Consider the following 21316-nt stretch of genomic DNA (forward strand, 5'->3'; position numbering starts at 1 on the left):
ATCAAATTTTTCAACCTATTTTTAAGTCAAAGCATATTATTTCACTCTAAATATAAGACTCCATCCTGCCTTTAAAGACCACAGGGACAGAGGGTGAGTGTCAACCCCATCAGGGCATTCTTTCGTATCTAAATAAATACTATACGTCTATAGCAAACACTACTTCTTTGTGTCCTGCCCAAAGGAAGGAAGAGAAGTTCTTGTCACCTCTGTCTTTACAGGAACTGCCTAAGTCATCTCGCAGTCTGCATAACCCGTGTAACATCCTAGAACTAGTCAATGGTTTTTAGCATAGTGCCAATGACATTAACTAAGACTGTGAGAGATGAACATCCAAAATTAAGCAAATATACAGCTTCTTAGACTAAACTTTATCAATGTAGGAATAAGTACCTTCACTCTTCCTTATAAACAATCAGAAACATGCACATGCACATAATTATGCCAACTCCATCATTACATGACAGGACCTGACATTACTCCAAGGGTACCAACTCCAGTGCCCATGGGGCCAGGCAAGATGTAACCAAATACACACATACTGGTAAATCATGGTAACCCGAGGAGCGCCTGCCCCATTTAGGCCAAGTTCTCATCCTAGCTTGTTATTGTCATATAGAGATACACAATCATTTATTAAGTAAAGATGAACATCTGGATTTTTATATAAAATCTCTCAACTTTTAAATTAAATTCATAAAGTGGTGTGTCAGTCAAATAAAACATATCTTGGGGCTGGATCTGGCTCTCAAATACCATAATACAACCTATATCTAAACTTTTCTACATGTTTCTATTTCCATAGGAACCTATAATTTGCTTTGGCCCCATTTTAAATATTTAAATCGGGTCATAAAAATAAAATTCACACAAAAATATATTTCAACAACCATAGAAACAAGACTTTCTTTTATGTTCACTTATGACTCTCTTCATATTCTCCAACTGTCCCCTCTAAATTGCAAAATCAATCTTTTCTCCCTGTGTTTCTATTTTAGAATACACACTTTCTTGTTAATTTGCTGGTGTTAAAAGTAAATGGTCTTATTCTAATAGTATAGTATGATTATAATTGATTTTATTTACCTGAAGATAACAGATTTCACTGTTTTCAGGCATATTCTGTTTTTATTACAATGAAAGCATTCATCATATTAAACACAAGGATTCCAAAGGCACCTAGAGGATATGGGCTCTATTCAAACTCTGTTAGTGAAAGAGGGGTTATTCCTCATGATGTCAAGGATTCCTCATGATGTCAAAGACACAGAACAGAAGCTGACTTAGAACACCTTTGCCCAGCAGAGGTGAATGTGCTGTCAGTAATGGTTTCTGGAGACATGCACAGAATCCCCACCTCAGACCTAAACAGCAAAAGCTGTGGAACAACGTGTACAACAATGAGAGGCAAAGCACACTGTCACTCAGAGGTTCAACACTCAAGAGAGAGGAGGAAACGATGAAATTCAACATAATTAACGTAATACTTACTTATTGTTCTTAGTTTCCTTAAGAGCACCCCCTCTCAAATTGCAGAGACAGCACTCCTAGGGCAGAAAAAACACCACACAATTTTTAGAGCCATGTAATAAAAGTCAGTACTGTTTATCAAAATATCCCCGTAAATGCTAATTTTTTATTTTAAAATTAAAATTATCAGGAACTTCATGAAGGACTATCTCTAAACAGTTCAAGAAGGGAGAGGAAAAGAGAGGTAGGAAAGTGAGGGGACACCCAAAAGTGTTCTCAGTGTATGTATCTCCTAGGGGAAACCATCATTATCCTAGTATCATGTTCAATTGCCATCGCTGGGGGAAAGCTGTGACACAGAGAAACTGGTAGGTGGAGAGATAGGTACCAAAACTCTAGAACAGAGGAATACACATACAACTCGGTTCCCTTGAGTTCTGGGAATCCACTCCCGTATACAGGATGGCTAAAAAACGGTATTGGCAGGCTTCATTCTGATACGTGGATAAGAAGGAAGCTCTTTTTAAAAGACACTCTTCAAAAAACTATCTCTTGGGTCTTTCTATGGGCAAATAGTGTTGGAAAAATTGTTCTGATAAACCCAGGCTTTCCAGCCCCAGAAAACAGAGCCATAAAATGTTTTCCTTTATCTTCCCCACATAAGTTTACATTTTTGGCACTTCTATGTGTCTTAGATTGGCACAGACTTTTCATTCCAAGATGACTCCCTTTACTACAAACATACCTTATCATTTCTCATTACAATTTTATGAAAAAGTCCACGAGAAAACAGGGCCAGAAAGTAATGCAATGCCTTTTGTTGACCTAGAATTTTTAATTAAATACCTAAGTAAATTTTTTATTTTCAACCTCAAGCTTGTCCTCCCAATTTACTGCACTAATAGTCTGGGGTTTCTTTTCAATAGTTACAGGTTATTTTGTGGGGCTTTTTTTTTCTTCCAAGCTGTCTATATAAAATTTCTTTATCTGTTCTTTAAGGTGATCTCCCTTAACTGATTTTGACAGCTTTGCTCAGCTTTACAGGGAATCCCTCTAACTTACCTACTATTAATAATGGGGTGTCATACTCCACAGCTTTTCTTTTTCTGAGAACAACACCAAAACCACTGAGGAGGATCAACATAGCTGTAGAACTCTTAACAGGCAGCAAAAAAGGCAAAAAGACTAGAAATGTTCAATGGTTTTACTTGTCTGGAAAGTCTCTGCACATCTATTTGAAATTTCCCTGGTGATTATTAAAGGTTCAGAGTAGCAAAAGCTGCCCTGTGTATATCCATTTGAATCCATGATAAACCCAGCTCAAGAAGATAATTTGATGAAGAACATTCTCTATTGCAAAGCCATATTCCAGCGGCCCTTGAAAGAACTGGTTTTGATGAAACACACAATGAAAGGAAAATTTCATAATCCAAATATTGAAAATGAGAAATCCAATAATTCACATTATTCAATAATATCCAAATTATTCAATAACAATTTCATAAAATGTTACTGATTTTATTTTTTTCAGTAATTTACCACACTTGCTACAGAGAGAGGATGAAAATGAAAACAAAACAGAGGTCAAATGTTTTCATTGAAACTAACATAAAAAGATGTTAATACGGAAGTGGGAATGCAGGAAAGGAGAGCTGTGGACCGTGAGAAGCGCAGACACTGAGAGAATTAGATGTCTGATTAATGAAACTAGTAGTGAGAAGAAGCCTAAAGGGATGAGTTAGCAGAATGAAATATAGCAAAGCAGCATGGAAGCTGCTTCCATGCACCTGATTAGGGTCATGAACAGGTACACGTGCTGCAGAGCCAAATATAACAGAAGGAAACAGCCTCTAAAGTGGAATCTGTAGACTCAAGGTGTTAAGTGGAGTTGAGAAGACTCCCGCCTGCCACAACATGAAACTTGTTCTTTCTAGGGTCACAAGCGACCTCCATGTCACCAAATGTAATGGATATTTCAAGTCCTTGGTTCGCCTGACCTCTTAGCAGCATTCAACGTTGTCAACTGTGCCTGAAACAGTTTCTCCCTGTGGTTTCCATGACCCGCCACTCTCCTCATCGTCCTTTTCCATCTCTAGTTGATACTCAGCTTCCTTTACAGGCATCTCTTTCATGTTCCTTAAACACTGTAATTTCTGTAGCAGGGCCCATTCACTCCTCTCTCCACACCTGTTTGCCAGGCATTGGATCTACTACCCTGATTCCCAAAAGGCCACTGACTCAAACATCTGTCTCCTGAGATGTCTCACTGACGGCTCCACAGGCATCTCAAATACACGTGCAACACTGAGCTCATGTCTTCTTCCCAAGCCAGTTTCCCAGCAGTGGCATCAACCACCCAGTCTAGCTCAGGCTAGAAGACATAACCAGAAACACTGGAGGAAAATGGCAATGGAACAATATCCATAAAATACTGAAAGAAAAAAGCTGGCAACCTGAAATTCTATTTCCAAGGAAAATATCCTTTGAAAATGAAGATAAGATAAAAATAATCTCATAGGGACAAAAATCTATGAGAATGAACCTACATTATAAAAACCACTAAAAAAAATCTTCAGAATGAAGGACAATGACACCAGCCTGAACCATGAAGTGGCAGGAAAGAATGAAGAGCACCTAAAACGGGTAAATATAAAATAAAGCTTTAGTATCTTCAAATACGCACACACAAACAAAGAGAGCAAGAGAGAGAGACAGAGAGACTATACACGTTTCATTTAAAAACCTGATTGTTTCACACAAAAATAACAATACTATGGAGTGGAGTCTGTGCAGAAGTAAAATGTAAGATAAGACCACAAACAGAAGGCAAGTTAATCAAATTGTACCGTTGTAAGGTTCCTACACTGTTCATGAAGTAGGATGATATTATTGGAAGGTGGATTTTGATAATATAAAAATGAAAATTGTAATTTTCAGCAACCACCTATAACAAAGCCCTCAAGAAATTCCCAAATATTAAGTTCGAAGGAATATAAGCTCACAATAAAAACTCAAAAAACATCCAAGAAAATATGGTTACATAAGCAGGAAAAAAAAAAGACAATAGAATTAGATGCACATTGAGCTCAGACAGAAGATGTAAAATAAGCATTTTAACATGTTTAAAAATTAAATATGGGTATTAGGAATGTAAGTGAGAGACTATAAATAAATAACAGATCAGATTTTTAAAAACAATATAAAAATTCTATAACCAAAACAAAATAACCTGAAATTAAAAACTTAGTGATATGTTAAAAGGCAGACTACTCTTGGTTGAAGAGAAAATTAGAAAACAGAAAGTTAGAGCTGGATAAATAACCAAAAATTAATACCACAAACTATTCAAAAATGAATTCAATTGAATGTGTGTGTATGTATTTCTGATTCATAAAAATAAATTCCAATTGATTTACAGACCTAAACTCAAAAACAAAGCAGAACTACAGAAATATTCAAAGAAATTTTAGGCAAATATATTGATGAATTTAGGATAAATATGACTTCTTAATATAACATTTAAAAAACAAAAGACATGTAGACATTAATAAAGTTTGACTACATCAAAATTTTTTAATTCTAAAGGATAAAATACTATATAAATTAATATAAAATAAGATTAAAAATTTACAATAAAAAACAAAGATTGTTATCCAAAAAATAATTTTTAAAAAGCCACACTTTTGAAAAATAGGCAGAAGATTCAAAGACTCTTCATTGCCAATAAATACATGAAAGATACATAATTTCAAGAATAAAGAAAATGAAATAATGAGTGTTAACTTCAGATTTTTAAATCAGAATATCTATAGTCTGGGGGTATGTGAGTTGTTATGATGGCTGTGGAGAGGAATTCAGCATTATCAATCAAAATTTTAAATGTACATAAATTACAACAAGCAATTCACCTTCTTAGAATCTATCTTAGCTAAACATTTACATCTATGCAGAAGTAGGAATATACAATGACTATCATTTCATTTCTGTTCATAATAGAGAAAACAGTTACCTCTGGGAGGAACTGGAATTGTCAGTTACTTATTTTATTTGTAATGTCTGAATTTTTAAATTAGATTCAGGTTTGAAATTTAAAATAGTGATGAAAAAGATACGGTAAATCCAAAAATTACTGAATTACTAAGAATTACACAATGAAATATTAAGTGAAAACACTAAGGCATGTTTGAATAATCTGTGACACCATTTGGGTCTCCCAAGAACAACAAAATATAGCATTAGTTTATGCACAGAAAAGATCTGAAAGGCTGATTAACTAAACAGTATGAGTAGTTTTCTGTAAAGAAAAATGAGATTTGAGAATCTGAGAATGTTGGGAATGGGAGACCTTCCTAACAATACTTATTACTCTTACATTAAAAAAAGAAAACTCACAGACACACAAAGAAATTAAACCTTCTTCCATCTGTACCATTTTTATAGGTTCCACATATATGCGTTAATATACGATATTTGTTTTTCTCTTTCTGACTTACTTCACTCTGTATGACAGTCTCTGTATGACACAAAGAGAAAAACAAATATCGTATATTAACACATATATGTGGAACCTAGAAAAATGGTTAGGATGAACCGGTTTGCAGGGCAGAAACAGAGACACAGATATAGAGAACAAACGTATGGACACCAAGGGGGGAAAGTGGCGTGGCAGGGGGGGGATGAATTGGGAGATTGGGATTGACATATATACACTAATATGTATAAAATGGATGACTAATTAGAACCCGCTGTATTAAAAAATAAATAAAATAAAATTCAAAAAAAACCTTCTTCCATCAAATATGTGTAATTTAAAATTAATGTAATCATGGAGGTTTATCTTTTTTTCCTAAATTTTTTTTTACTTAAATGAAAATTTTAAATGGGCATCTGTGATTTCTACTAGTCTTTCAGTGTATGGAAACTTCTTTCCAACCTAACCTGAGGAGATACCAAAATTGTTCAGCCTTGCAGAACAAAACAAATAAATAAAATTCCACAGTGAACACTCATTGCCAGGCTTTTTCTACCTTATGTTTATGAGCATGCCTCTTCTAGAAACAATAACACCCAGTGTAAGATGACTCACTATTATACAGATTTAGATATATTGCTAGTCAACTAATGTTTCCTAAAACAAAACAAAAAAATGCTGAAACGCCTGTTACAAAATGACTACTCTATGAGCAGCTGTTATTCCTGGCTCCCAAGGACAGCATCTAAAGAGGCATTCTATTGTGTAACCCACCCCCAGGCCAGCTAAAAGCTGAATGAAAAAGTATAAATTGAGATATTCTGGACATTGTACCTTTCCTACTTAGGTCCCTTTCCCTCACCTAATACCATTCACAAAATCCCCTTTTAATAATACCAAGTTACTTTTAAAATTTGGTTTCATTAAAAGTCTCCGCTGAGATGAACAGCTAGTATACCAATTTACAACACAATGATTTCTTTACAGCTCAGTTATTAAACTGAAAAAGAGTGTTTATAATCAAAGTGCTGACACAACGTTAACAACAATGGTGAGAAAGGCATTGTTAGAATATGGCTATCACAGTTGTTTGTTATTTGTCCTAGAGGGAAATCATGTTCCAATGGCTCTTCTATAAAACATCAATTAAAGAAATGTCAATACCAACATTCTCAAGCTGCCTTGTAAGGAGCTCTCATTTTAGCTGACATATCCATAAATGACACTAAAGCCAATTTTCAGTGCTATAGAAAAATTACAAGATTGAAGTACCTCCCCACAGCCTTATTTATCTGACGTGTTCATTACAGAAATGCAAAAACATAAAATAGGGCTGTCTGAGCTGGGAAAACAAAGACTAATTAATCACATTAATGGAAAACTAGCTTACAAAGTGCTGATCAACAAAACACGGAAGAACAATTTCTGGAGATGGGGCTCAGTTATCAGGGTTGAAGAGAGGATGGAATCTCATGTTAGGATGGGGCTGACAAGAATTCTGAGTGATTAGGAAATTGAATGACAAGTTTCCTACAGTAATCCTCTGAATGGAAATTTCACAGGGTCCAATAAATTTTATACCAGCAAGTGAGTTCCCTAATTTAGATGCTCACACCTAATTTGTGTTATAAGTGAAAATATATATTCATTCAACAGATATTGGTGAATCACCAATATTGTGTCCTAGGCACTGGGCAACAGCAATGAATGACAAAGACACACTCTGGCTAGGAGAGAAGACAAACTAAATCAGTAGATTATTTAAGGTAAAGGATGTTAAGCACTTGAGAGTGGGCCATGGAGTTCTCTAGGGAAAGGTGATGGCAGCAGATCCTGGCCTTTTCTAATAGGAAAGGTTATCAGAAAGTAAGAGAAAGAATATCTGGTAAGGTTTCATAAGCCATGAAAAAAAAGTCGATGGCCTGAAGCCACTGTAAGGTTTGAATGCACCAAGGACATATAACCTGATTTATATTTTAATCAGACCATCCCAATTGCTGTGTTGACAGACAACAAAGGTTCAAGGGTGAAGAGAAGTTAGCAGGTTACTACCATATCCAGGAAAGAGGTAATGAGCAGATTAGTCTGGATTATGTCAGCCGAGGTGACTAAGAAGTGGACAGGATACTAGATTCATTTTAAAACTAGACAAGACAGGATCTGCTGTCAGACAGATATGAGGTATGAGAAAAAGAAAGCATCAAATCTAACTCTAAAGTTCTTGGCCTCAGCAACTGGAAGGCCTGGAGATACGGAAGCCTGCAGAATATCTAGAATTCAGTTCAGGACAGGGTGAATTTGAGCTATTGGACATGCTAGAGGAGATCCTATCATAAAGTTGGCCACAAGGGTGAGACTGAGCTGGACCAGAAATGCCCAAGCCATCAATGCCTAGATGCTGTTTACAATCATTAAAGCTATGAGATGGGATGAGGTTACCAAATGGGTTAGTGTAGAAAAGAGGCCCACATTTTGAACTCTGGGGAGTGAGAGGAGAAGCAGGAGAGTGCAGGATCCTGGAAGCCAAGTGAGGACTGCTTCAAACAGGAGACAGTGATCAACAGAAGTTTCTAAGAAAAAGTGGGGCAAAGCCTATGACTGGAATAAATTTAAGAGAGAAGTGGGGGAGAAGGGTCGGAGAGAGTGAATAAAGATAAGCCTTTTCAGGAATTTTACTATATATATAGGGGCGTGGAGAAATAGAGTGGGAGCTAGTGGGAAGAAAGATCAGGAGAGGGTTTTTTGGTTTACTTGAAGATGGAAAAAATAACAGTGTGTGGATGATAATGAGAATCATCTGGAGAAGGGATGTGGGCGAGAAAGGGATGAATTACTGTAACTATGATCCTGTGTATAAGAGAGCGGATGGCCTTAGGAGAAGAGATATTATAGATATGAAGCAGGTAGAAACATTAAGATCTCTACTGGTGTCTTCCCATTTCTCCATGAATATGAAGACACTTCATGAGGTGAGGGTGAGGATGGAGAAGATGGGGAAGCTTGAGGAGAAAGAAGATATGAAACAGTCAATCAGGAGAGTAGTAGAGTGAATGAGTGATGGGAATGCAACATGAATTACCCACACCGTTGAGGACCAACCTCCAGTTACAAACTGAAAGCAAGAGCAATCTGCATATGGGGTGTTTCTCCACAGCCATACTCAGCTACAGAGGTGCAGGTACAGAGTAGATAGATAGTTGGATTTACCAGGGTTGAGTTATACCAAGGAAGAGTAACAAAATCAGAGAGTGGCAAGGGAGCTATGTGCAAGGAAATATAGCAGCTTAAACAGAAGTAAGGACATGAGGGGAGGGAGAGACTGAAAAGTTGGGAGCATTACTGAATCATACATCACAGTGAGGTGAAAGGATTGCTGGAGTCCCAGAACCAGAGGGTGTGGGCTAGACAGACAGAAGGTAGTCAGAGAAAGAGATGCCTGAAAATGAAAGATGGCACTGAAAATACAACATACCTAGTGGAATGCCGAATGGTTAAGAGTGAAAACTAATTACCCTTTCAAGAGGCTGTCTTTCTACTGTACACCCTTTAGTTCTCTGTTACTGCAACAACAAATTACCTCAAACACAGTGGCTTAAAACAACATAAGTATGTACAGTTCAGTAGATCAGAATTCCAAAATGGGTCTCACTGGGCTAAAATCAAGGTGTCAGCAGGTCACTCTCTTCTGGAGGCTCTCAGGGAGAATCTATTTCTTTGCCCTCTGCAGCTTTTAGGGGAGCCCACGTGCCTTGGTCCTAGGCCCTCCTCCTCCATCTTCAAAGCCAGCAACAGCAGGCCAAGCACTTCTCACATCACGTTACTCTGACCTTTTCTGCCCCCCTCTTCCTCATTTAAGGACCCTTCTGATTGCACTGAATGCACCCAGGTAAACAGAATAATATCCCTATTTGTAAAGCCAGCTGATCAGCAACCTTCATGCTATCTGCTACCATAATTCCCTTTTCATGCAACATAACATACAGGTTCCAGGGTTTAGGATGTAGACATGCCGGCGGCAGGGATGGGGGGGAGATGTTCTCACTACATTTTAACAATTTAAATACTATCATACAGCCATATGTATGAAAGGACGATAACAGAAGAGGAAATCATACTCTCTGTTTCAAATTACATCCCCCCAACCATTTATCTTTCTAATGTCATTCCTTACAGCAGTATAAAATTTACTTTGAGGTTTGCAGAGCATCTATCTGACAGCAAGCCAGGCATATGCTCGATAGCAAGGAGAAGCACCTCTATAATTTAAGACTGATCAGAGGTAATCTACATGGAACTTCACGGCATTTACATAATAGTATTTCCAGGATCCTAAGCAAAGTACTTGAAACTGAACATACATCTTACTTTGTTAAAACTGTACAACATTTGGCTTTCAAATAAAAACCCAGCTGGTTTATTCTTTCTTCCCAGCATGACCTTCGATAGCAAATAACAAAGTACATGACTTCATCCTGCCACTGGACTAGTTTTTGCCGTTCGTGAGAAACGCCTGCATTGCACTTTTTTTTCCCCCTCCACGCTTCCTAGGGATCTCTTTCCTCATTGCTAAGGAGATGTGCCTTTTAGCCCAGTGACCTCCGGGCATGCACATCCTGGTGTGCAGTGCAGTATGCTATGCTCCCCATAATGTCAGTCATTATTCTTCCTGACTTTACTTGTGCTCTCTGGTTGAAGCACTTAAGATTAATGAGGCATTTGTTCTCAATCAAGAAGCTATTTATGAATATAGTTCCACTTACAAAAAGCTATGTAGATTTCTCTTTCTCTCTCTCCATTACCAAAGTGGGGTAGGGAGGGATTGCGTCTTTTGAGCAAAAGGGAGAAGAATGAACAGAAAAAAAAAAAAAAAGATTTGGGACTTTTTTAGCCTGTAAGCAGTTCCCTAACAGAAAGGCCTCCACATCATAGCTATGCTGTCAGGATAATTGATATCCTCAAATGCGCTGTTCTGTTTGCTTAAAGTAAAATAATTATTACCACCCTGGCCTTTGTGAGCCAAGGTTTAAGTCTGCAGCTGTTCAGGAAAATCTGCCTCCTCAGGAGGGAAAAGGTAATTCTGAACTCAAATGCGTCACCTCAAATGGGAGAGTGTGGTCTGGCTAGTGGTTTCCAGGGACACCTCACTGGAGAGAAGAATTGGCACAAGCAACCACTTGGCTACACACAGCCATGGCATTCAACAAGAATACAGCCTTTCTTTTTCTACTAGTTTTACTGTGTCTGAGGATCAAAGTCAGCCTTTCAGACTGACAGCCTCTCACCACCTGGTCTTGACAGTATCCCATGGAATAAAAAAAAAAAAAAAAAAAAAAAAACACAGCATAAAACACATCACAGGGAGCAGGCGTGCCACCACAACCGCTCAAGGCCATAGCCAATCAGATCTAAACATCAATGGCTCTGATCTACAAAGCCAATTCAGAGCTCCTTGTTAAAGAAAAATGCCAACTCGGTTGTCAATTGGGAAACTAGATTCAGGGGATTATCCAGCTCTGGGAAAGGTCCTCCAGGCAGAAACTAGAGTCAATATGAAAGAGTAAGGACACTGCTCTACTCAACCACCCAATAACACTAATCATTCCATATTACACTATTAGTGCTGACTTTATTTTCAATGTAAACAAACAAAAATCATTCAGATACATTGCTCAGAATTAGGCCGGTTGTTCAGCCTTCTTTCCACTCTAAAAACAAGTAACTGAGAAGAGTAAAAAAAAAAAGAGTGTAGGCCTGAGAGGCCCGAGTACTGCCATGAATCTGGGCTCTCTTACCATATAGAGGGGTGATCCTGGACAAAGAAGTTACTCTCTCAAACCCCTGGCTCAGTATCTGTAAAATGAAATTTCTGAGATAGATGAAGAATTCTTTAGTCTTTGCCAGTACTAAATTTTATGGAAGCTAGAAAAATTCTATCCTTGCTACTTATATTGGTTTATATTTAAATCAGCAGTTATTCTGAATCTGTAGGTCAAACATTTTAAAATGAAACTATTACTTTTTTTAAAACACAAGACTTCCAAGAGCCAAATGACTGGCAATTCTAACATCTATTATCAGTACCCCTGTTTTCATTTGAGGAGTTGGAGAGGAGATATAATGGTTGTATTATGCGGTAAGGGTGACATAATCCTCAGCCACATACATTTTCTTTAATTATCTCTACCCTAAGAGAATTCCCATGTCAGAGAGAAAGAAGAGAAAGCACTGCCTTCAGATTTAACAGAGTGCGGTTAGGGTTGCTTCGTATCAGTTACGCCCCTATCTATAGGACCAGCCTCAATGCAAAGTAGGAGTCAGACTCTACCTATTAGACCACCTTCCTCCATTATTAGCCAGAGTACATAGAGTTATAGGGATTGGGACCTCATCGTTCCCAAAGATGAGTTACCAACTTTCCAAGAAGTTGATCATTTTTACCTGAGCCTTAAGGGTAGCGAGTTAAGACTAAGGTATATGGGCTTCCCTGGTGGCGCAGTGGTTAAGAATCTGCCTGTCAATGCAGGGGACAAGGGTTCGAGCCCTGGTCCGGGAAGATCCCACATGCCGCAGAGCAACTGAGCCCGTTTGCCACAACTACTGAGCTTACGCTCTAGAGCCCGCGAGCCACAACTACTGAGGCCGTGAGCCACAACTACTGAGCCCGAGTGCCACAACTACTGAAGCCCGCACGCCTAGAGCCTGTGCTCCCCAACAAGAGAAGCCACCGCAATGAGAAGCCTGCACATCACAACGAAGAGAAGGCCCCATTCGCTTCAACTAGAGAAAGCCCATGCGTACAACTAAGACCCAATGCAGCCAAAGATAAATAAAAATAAAATAAATTAATTAAAAAAAATAAAGACTAAGGTATATTCCAAAGATTAAGAGTTCAGATAAATGTGTTCCAACAAATGACATAGATTCTTTGGCTCATAAGCTTTAGCAACACTGTGGGGTTGGGTTTTTTAAAGACCAATACCTCAGGTACTTCCAGATTTTAACTTTGTGATTATGATTCATGCAGAGAAAACACTTTACTTTCTTTCAAAAGCCAAAAAATAGCTCTGTGCAGCCTTGGAGGGCATGAATGGCAACCACTACTCAATCTATAGATGCCACTTATTTATAATCAAGCAACAAAAATAAATAAACAAACAGCACCAAAATGTTTATTTTTAATCACTGCAATTGCTTATTCCACTCTTTGTAAGAGGAAAGAAGATGCTAATTCCAAATGATTATCAAGGTATAGCCTGTGCTCATATCTGTTAGTCCATTTAAAAAAAAAACAAATAAGCAAAATAAAGACAGTGAATAGATAGGTGGCCAAGGTGAAAACCTATTTCATGTTTGGGTTTTGATTTCTTAAAACCATTTTGAAAAAACAAAACAAAACAGAACGCTATGTTTGTTATACATATATAGTACAACTTTATTATTCTACAGAGTATAATAAATGCTCTTCAATAGATAATAAATGTGTGCAATTACCTAGTTCATGTATTTCATTATACAGAACGAAAATTCTAACCTTTAAGATGTTTTATTTTAATTTTCCATTTCAAAATCTACCTTTTCATAGCACGGCAATATCCACCCAACAATATAATATACAACTGTGTATTTTACTGTATTACTTTGCAACGAAAATATTTAAACAAATTCTCCTAAATTAAGAGCAAAGGGATATATTGAAATAAAAAGAAATCCCGAGGATGATGTGCATTGCCACAGATTCCTGAACATCAGATAGAAAAAGTTATAGTAAGGCCTTTAAAGTCACTTTTTAAAAAACAATGAAAGTTTCCTGGAACACATAAAATCTACACTGATCCAGCCAATAATTACCAATGTCACTTCCAATTCCTATACTTTTCTGTTACTCATCACCTCTGACCAGGTTAAGAAATACAGGAATAAAGTTAGATTTCTTGAAGTTGCCCAATTCTTAAGGAAAACTAATTAAGGCAAAATGGAAATAAAAAACAACACAGAATCAAGGGATTTTAGGGTGAGAAGAGGCCTTAGATATACATCTCTAGTCGAACCTTCTCACTACATTGCTTTTAAATCTTCCTGTAATTAAGATTTTAGATTATAGGTATGTGAGCTACTGTGTCTACCCCTCCCTTCCCCCCAAGAATTACATATGGTGATTAAAAAAGCTCCCTACTAAGGCATAGCACAAATGATACTTTACTTGGACTTTTTCACACTGACAATGAAAACCTACAGCACAGGCTTAACGCTACCCTGGACAGAAGACTGGCAACTCAAGATTTGCCAGAGTCATAAATCTGAGTATGACGTGACTTCCCATATGTTAAATTACCAATCTTCCCATGAAGTTTTCACTCCCATTTTGGCACTAAAACAAAACCTCACAGTGACCCCCACCGCAAAAGAAACATCCAGATTTCCTGCAAAGAAACAACCACCAAAAAGCTACATTATTCCTAAATTTTAAAAAGAGAAAATCTTACCCATATTCCTCTTTAACCTCTTAACCTGCTTATATTTTATTCTTTAGAATTCCATTTATAAATTCTTTAGAAGATAGTATAGAAAATCCTCCTGTGATTTATTAGCATATTACCTCTTAATACTCCACAGAGTATTCAGCACATAGATTATTATTTTTTACAATAAAAGTATTTAGGTTACCAGTTCATTTCCAGACATTTAACTAACATCCTCCTTCACAATTAGAAGTGAAGCCCTAAAGTAAGTTCAGGAATTTTACAGAAATACTCAGACTCAAAAACAATTTTTCAAAATAGGGATAAAAAAGAAAATGGTAGGGAAAAAAAACCTGAACGAAAGCAATACAAATTCTGTATTTTTACAGTGAGAATATTACATTATATTTTTAATTAGCAGTAACTTGTAGTCATTATAAAATGGAAATCCATAAACAGATTAGACACAAAACTCTAGTAATTTAGGTCAAAAGTGATTAGATTCAAATTAAGACTCAAAATAGCAAGAAATACATTCTAGACTCAGAGTAATGACATTCAACACCTAAAAACAGAACTTGGTAATGTTTGGAATGCACTCTAAAGTGCTACTATAATGAAGGAGTAAAAATGGCTCCAAAATGAATTACATAATCACAAAAGGGTTGGAAACAAACAGAGCTCAAAATAAAATACTCTAATAAATGCAAACATAGCTTTCATACAGATCTATTTATCTGAGCAGTACTGAAATGGGAAAACAGGCACAAAGCAATGATATTTAATTAGAACTATGAGATATACAACCTGAATGTCAGGAGAGACAGGTATGTGGGGAATTATTTCACTGTTTCATTTCACTTCATTTGAATGTGAGCAGGGAGCTAGGATTCTAGAATCCAAGTTAGGGTGTTATTCAAACTTTGTAACTAATCTCTCCCTCTAACACATGCAGGTAAAGCTGCAATACAGCTTGTTGTTTCTTATTTTAGATGACATAAGTGGCTAAAGTAAAGAAATAATAGCAAAATGAAACACAGTGAGGACTAAACCAAAACTGGAAATGGTGAGAGCACTGAAGGTCACAGACCAAGGTCACAGATAAAGGCTCTGCAAATTCAGAAATGATCCAACACTATACCAGGTGTTAGGGGTGTTATAGAGAAAAATGAGACAAAGTTCTGGCCTCCAGTTACTTAAAAACTAGCAGGGCAGTTTGGTCCGGAGCAACTTCCACGCTTTACAATTGGTAAATAAAAAGACAGCTGGTCTGTGAACATTGATTCCAGCCTTATGTACATTCTCACCCACCAAGCCCAAGTTGAAGCTGACAGAATCTTCTAATGTATGAACTTATTTACTTAGTTATGGTCTGGGACTGGATGAAATAATCACTGACGTGCCTTTGCTTCCAAAATTTAAATAATTGATACTTATCTCTATGATATAGCGTTTTTTCCCCAGCTTTATTGAAATATAATTGACATATTGTATAAGTTTAAGTTCTACAACGTGATGATTTGCTATTTCTATATATTGAGAAATAATTACCACAAGAAGGTTCATTAACACTTCCATCACCTCACATAATTATCTTTTGTGATTAAATCATTTACGATCTACTCTGCTCTCTGTGGTGAGAGCATTTAAGATCTACTCTGTTGGCAACTTTCAAGTATCTAATAAAGCATTGTTAACTACAGTCACCATGCTATATACTAGATCCTCATAACGTATTCATCTTGTAATTGAAGTTTGTACCCTTTGACCACCTTCACCCATTTCACCCACACACCCCGCCCCTGCCAATCACCAATCTGTGCTCTGTATCTATGAGTTCAGGGTTTTTTTAGATTCCAATAGAAGTAAGAGCACACAGTATTTGCCTTTCCCTGACTTATTTCACTAAGCATAACGCCCTCCAGGTTCATCCATGTTATCACAAATGGCAGGATTTCTTTCCTTTTTTATGGCTGAATAATGTTCATTGTACGTGTATGTGTGTGTATCTACACACACAAACACACACACAACCTTTTTTTTAATCCATTCACCCATCAACACTCTTTTTAAGAAGAATCTTTAAAAAATAGAACTACCACATACAATTCTCACACATACCTTATGAAAATGAATACAAGGTGTTTCAGGCTACCCTTTTCTTACCCTAAAGATACTCAAAGCACTAATCATAAAAGGAAACAGAATTAACTGAAACAATCACATTTGTTGTATAAATACATATCCCAAGCAAAATATGCTCTTGGAGTGTTTTGTGTTCATGATGAATAAGCCTTACCTTCACAAACCATGTTTAAAAAGAAAATCCCAGGAAATAATTAGTAATTAGAGTTAGTAAAATAAAAGCCAGCAATGAAATAGCATTTGACCTCAGCTGCTTCGTTAGAGTTCCATTAGCTTTTTTAGAGCTTCTATTTATCAATAAAAGGAGGTCTAGGACTCCTCTGGAACCTAAAACTAACAGTGTGAGACTGATTCCTAAGAAAGCAAGTTCTAAGTGTACTTTCAAAATGCAATCATTTCAGCCACAAAATCCAAAGAATCATACTTAAGTACTTAGTAAAAAATTAATATTGCAACACTCAATGCCACACTAAATAAGGGTGTTAAAGCCAAAATATCAATATTATCAGTTACTTCTCGGCAACGATTAAAATAAAATTCAGTTATTTCTCAGGAGAAAAATTTAGAAATAGAGCTTCATGGACAAAGTTCACTCAAAACGAATAAACTGAAAAAACAATTGACTCACTGAGAATTCAGATAATTTCCAGTTAGAACTAAGAAATTATGTAGGTCTAAAAAAATCAATGCAAAGCTGTATTTAAGAGCTCCCATTTTTATTGCAAATTAAAAGAGATTTACATGGTATCAATATTAAAATACAAAAGGCACACTGTATTTTCTGAGGGTGCGGAGGGGTTAAGGTTAATAGAAAGATGCTTCAGATCAGTTGCAGAGAGTGATTAAGTATTTCCTTCTGTAGACATGCTAAAGGAAAATGACATAATTGATCAGAAGCTGCCTTAGAATCAGGGTGGCTGGCCTAGGCCTGGCCCTGGCTCTGCCATGCAAAGGACAGTAGTACCTTGGGTAACAGGACTGCTCGGTGTGTGAGCACAGGAGCCAAGCAGTAACTGTGGATGGAACAGAGAACTCTTCATGCCTTGGTGAACTGGATTAGAATATCTCTAAATTCTAAATCTATACTTCAGGGTGAATGAGGGGATATCATTAGTAAAACTGACTCTACAAGGCTTTACTTTGGCTCATATAATATGACTAGAACCAGCTTGATAAATAAGAGCTGAATATATTTATTATAGCAGGACTTCATGGCTGTTTTAAAGATGCTGTACATTTATACAGTTTTTGTTAACATAATGAACACACCAAAGGAAATACCAAAATGTTATCTGGGCCCACTAATGAAAAGAATTCTTAAGTTGGAGATGTTACCTCTAATACGGAATCAGATTATTTGGACTATAAAGAGTGTCCATATTTTGCCCCATTTTCCCCTCACTACCCAGAGTGAATGCCAGCTATAAAAATCATACAGAAAGACATTCTCACAGATGCTTTTAATTTATAGTCACCATATGTCTATTTCAACACTGAGAGCTAAACATACATAATCATGACATAAATTTTCCTCATGTAAAGCATTGTCCTTCAGGTTTGTAACTTTGGTTGCAAGGAAATTTACTTCATTAACATTAGAGATCATTAAGGAATAAAGCAAATGCTACGATTATAATCCAAATCAAGCTGAGCATCTGCTCTGAGATCAAGAGTGAGGGATACAGTCTTGAGATCTGATCGGTCTTCACTTTCAAACATGTTCTGATACCTCTTGAAAGAGAATTTTTAAGAAAAGTTAAGGTAGCACATAATCAAATGGCAAAATGGGTGACATGGTGGATTAACAGAATGGAATGTAATGCTTGGATGTAAGCTAAAGTTTCAACAGGGTCTTCAGGAAAAACAGTTTAGGTGAAGAGAAATCTGTGTTCTCCAAGTGGGGAACCATTTGTGGTTGAAGCTTCTATCTCAAGTTCACAGCAATGCCTAGCACAGAACACTCTAAAATTTTCTAAAGTATGAATGTACGAATGAATAAGCGGGGAAGACCTCACGCTAGTGGAATAGTTGTGAATTAGCACAGCTTCCTGAGAGGTCACTGAAGATTCCCACCTTCACTGTTACTTAGAAGACTTATTTTCAAGAATTGCAAAATAGAGCCGGGCAAGAACATGAAGCAATACTTTGGACATGCTCTAATAAACCAGTAGTCTCCACAGGTTCCTGAGCAAACGGTGATGCCTAGAAATGTATTTAACATTTCCACAATGGATATAGAGCTACCAGGTAGGATGATTTGGAAAGAGAAGACAAGAAATACAGGTAACTGTGGAATGGCACACAAAAGCATTGTGTACTATCTTACCTGACCACTAGATTTAAATGGACCCACAGTGGATGGAGTGAGAAAAGGAGCTAAAAGATACTAAAATTAGCCACTTACTGCTGTCCATGCATTTCTTTTGCACCGGGCACATAGCCATCCATCACAGATCTCATGAGAAGGGATACCGTAACAACCTATAAAATAATAGTATGGACCCATTAATTAAAGTCTTTTGCATTTTGACAATATTACACATTTTAGCACTGAACAAATAAAATCGGAACAGCAGCCTACCATACCATTTTTGATTCTCACTGCTTAGAACAAAACATTAGCAAGGCTGGCTCAAAGATACTTTTGGTTCCCATGCCTCATAGCTAATAGGATTATCACTGCCAGAAAAAAATGAGAGTGTGCATCTTAATAGTTACCAGTGCTCACAACAGTTATTATAGAGAATACTGATGATAATACTTAATGTGTGATTAGAAAATTTCTAAATTGTCAAGTCTAGTCCTTTACTCATGCAAAACATATTTCAAAATAAGTTGCAATTTATGAAGCAAAATTTGGGGAAGTTTTAAAATGACACAATAAATAAACTCTGACACAATATTTATGCACATAAAATCAGTGCATAAAATTAATGTAATGTAAAAGTACATTTCAAAAATTATGTTTAATTAGCTTTAATTTCAGTGATAGGAACAAAGGATGCACAATTCATAGTTAGTGATGAAGAGCTGTCTTCAATTCTATTTGTCCATTCAGTACATGCCTGACTCAAAATAACGATGTAAAGAGATAGCTGATGATATAAATATATGTAGCAATTATACGGTATCAACAAACATGTGTTACTCTGGTTTCCTGAAGAAAGAGTTTTAAAAGATTTAAATGAGTAAAATTTAAAGGAGTAATTTTTAATATCAAATTTCTATAACATTTGACATGGGAAGAGAAAATAACAGAAATGTAATTACCCAAAGAAAAGCCTATCATAGTTACCCAAGACCATAAAGTGTTTAGTTCAGGCACATGTTTATAAAATATTATGGCTAAATTGCATAGCTAGTGCATTCTGGAGTCAAGATTAAATCCAAACTTGTTTGTGAAATGGTGCACTGTCTCTCATATAAATATAATCACGTAGAGTGAATGTGTATATATATATGTGTATGTGTGTTACAAACTGATAGAAGCAAATAAGAAGTTTTATATAATTACATTTCAAGCACATCATGTTCAAATTCCTTGGGGAAGATGAAAGTATCTAATAAATAAATGCTAGATAGCCAGGCAAGTTCAACCTTAACACAAGACTGGTATTACTCTGGGGTAAATATAGAAGGTAATACCTTTATTATAAATCATTCATACTACACTGACAGACTCACACCATACCTAAGAACGTTAACAGAACATTTGACTTGGTAAGAGTTGGAATATTAAAATGCTTTAAAATAGAATTGCAATGTTTAATAGATCCATTTTATACATTTTAGAGGATTTAAATGGCAGACCAATCTAAAAAAATGTATTTGCCACTTAACGCAATTATGTAAAAACACCAAATTGAGACAGGTGTGGAGCCTAACTTTCTCAGTCTTGGGGGAAAACAACCCTAAGCACTTTTTCCCCCCGGGAAGGCAATGAAGATCTCCCTACCCTTACAAAGAATAAAATTTTAACTCGATAATTAAATTTAACAATAATTCCCCAAATCACCAAAAGAATACTCATTTCTCTTTCAAAAGTAACAAAGGAAAACAGTCATGAATCAACATTAGAGATTAAAACTCAATTTTTACAAACTTTAAGTAAAATTCAAGCGTGTGAAAGGAATCCCACAATGACCCCACATTTGGACCCCAAACAAACAAAGAGAACCAGATCTGTTCTCCACTGATACCACATAAAATTGGAGGAAAAAGGATGATTACACCTATTCATACTTTCTTAGAAGAAATGTGATAAAGAATGATCTAACCATTAATAATGCCAACAGTACAATGTGATAGATTTGGCAAGTTACAAAGGGGTGAGAAATAGAGACTATGTGAAGCACTGAAAAGCCAGCGATTAATGAGTGATAGACTCATTTACTTGCATGAACCCGTACGCGGCACTTTGCACAGGAAATCAGAAGACTTGTTCCATCCTCTTCCAGGAAGGCGTTAGGTGGAGAATATTCTATATTTTCCTCGCTATAAATAAAACACATCTCTGGAATGAGGGGCTTAGTCTTTCCTCCTGAAGTAACCACTTCATCTAATTTTGTCTCCCATCTAGAATCATTTTCTTCATTGCTGCTATCTGGCTGAAAAACAGAATATTTCCACGTGAGCGAAGAACATGGAAAAGAGCTCAGATCACTTGCTCTGGTCACTCAAATCCCCTAATAGCTGTTCATCCACTAACTTCCAGCTGCTGTACTTCCCCTTGTTCTCCCGGACCCACTATTAGCTCTTTATCAGTGCCGCT

General features: G+C 36.6%; 1 protein-coding gene across 3 annotated transcripts in view; it reads right to left on the reverse strand.

Moving 5' to 3' along the window:
• The window catches only part of KDM4C (lysine demethylase 4C), a 404294-nt gene that overhangs the window by 140634 nt on the left and 242344 nt on the right, over positions 1-21316 (reverse strand). For all 3 annotated transcript variants that reach the window (XM_004279122.3, XM_049711313.1, XM_033404418.2), the window contains 3 exons: positions 20939-21152; positions 18950-19026; positions 1492-1547 (listed from right to left, as the gene is read on the reverse strand). In XM_004279122.3, the coding sequence (XP_004279170.1) occupies positions 1492-1547; positions 18950-19026; positions 20939-21152 (347 nt within the window). The remainder of the gene's footprint in view (positions 1-1491; positions 1548-18949; positions 19027-20938; positions 21153-21316) is intronic.

The sequence above is a fragment of the Orcinus orca genome, chromosome 6, assembly GCF_937001465.1.
Source record: "Orcinus orca chromosome 6, mOrcOrc1.1, whole genome shotgun sequence".
Classification (NCBI taxonomy): Eukaryota; Metazoa; Chordata; class Mammalia; order Artiodactyla; family Delphinidae; genus Orcinus; species Orcinus orca.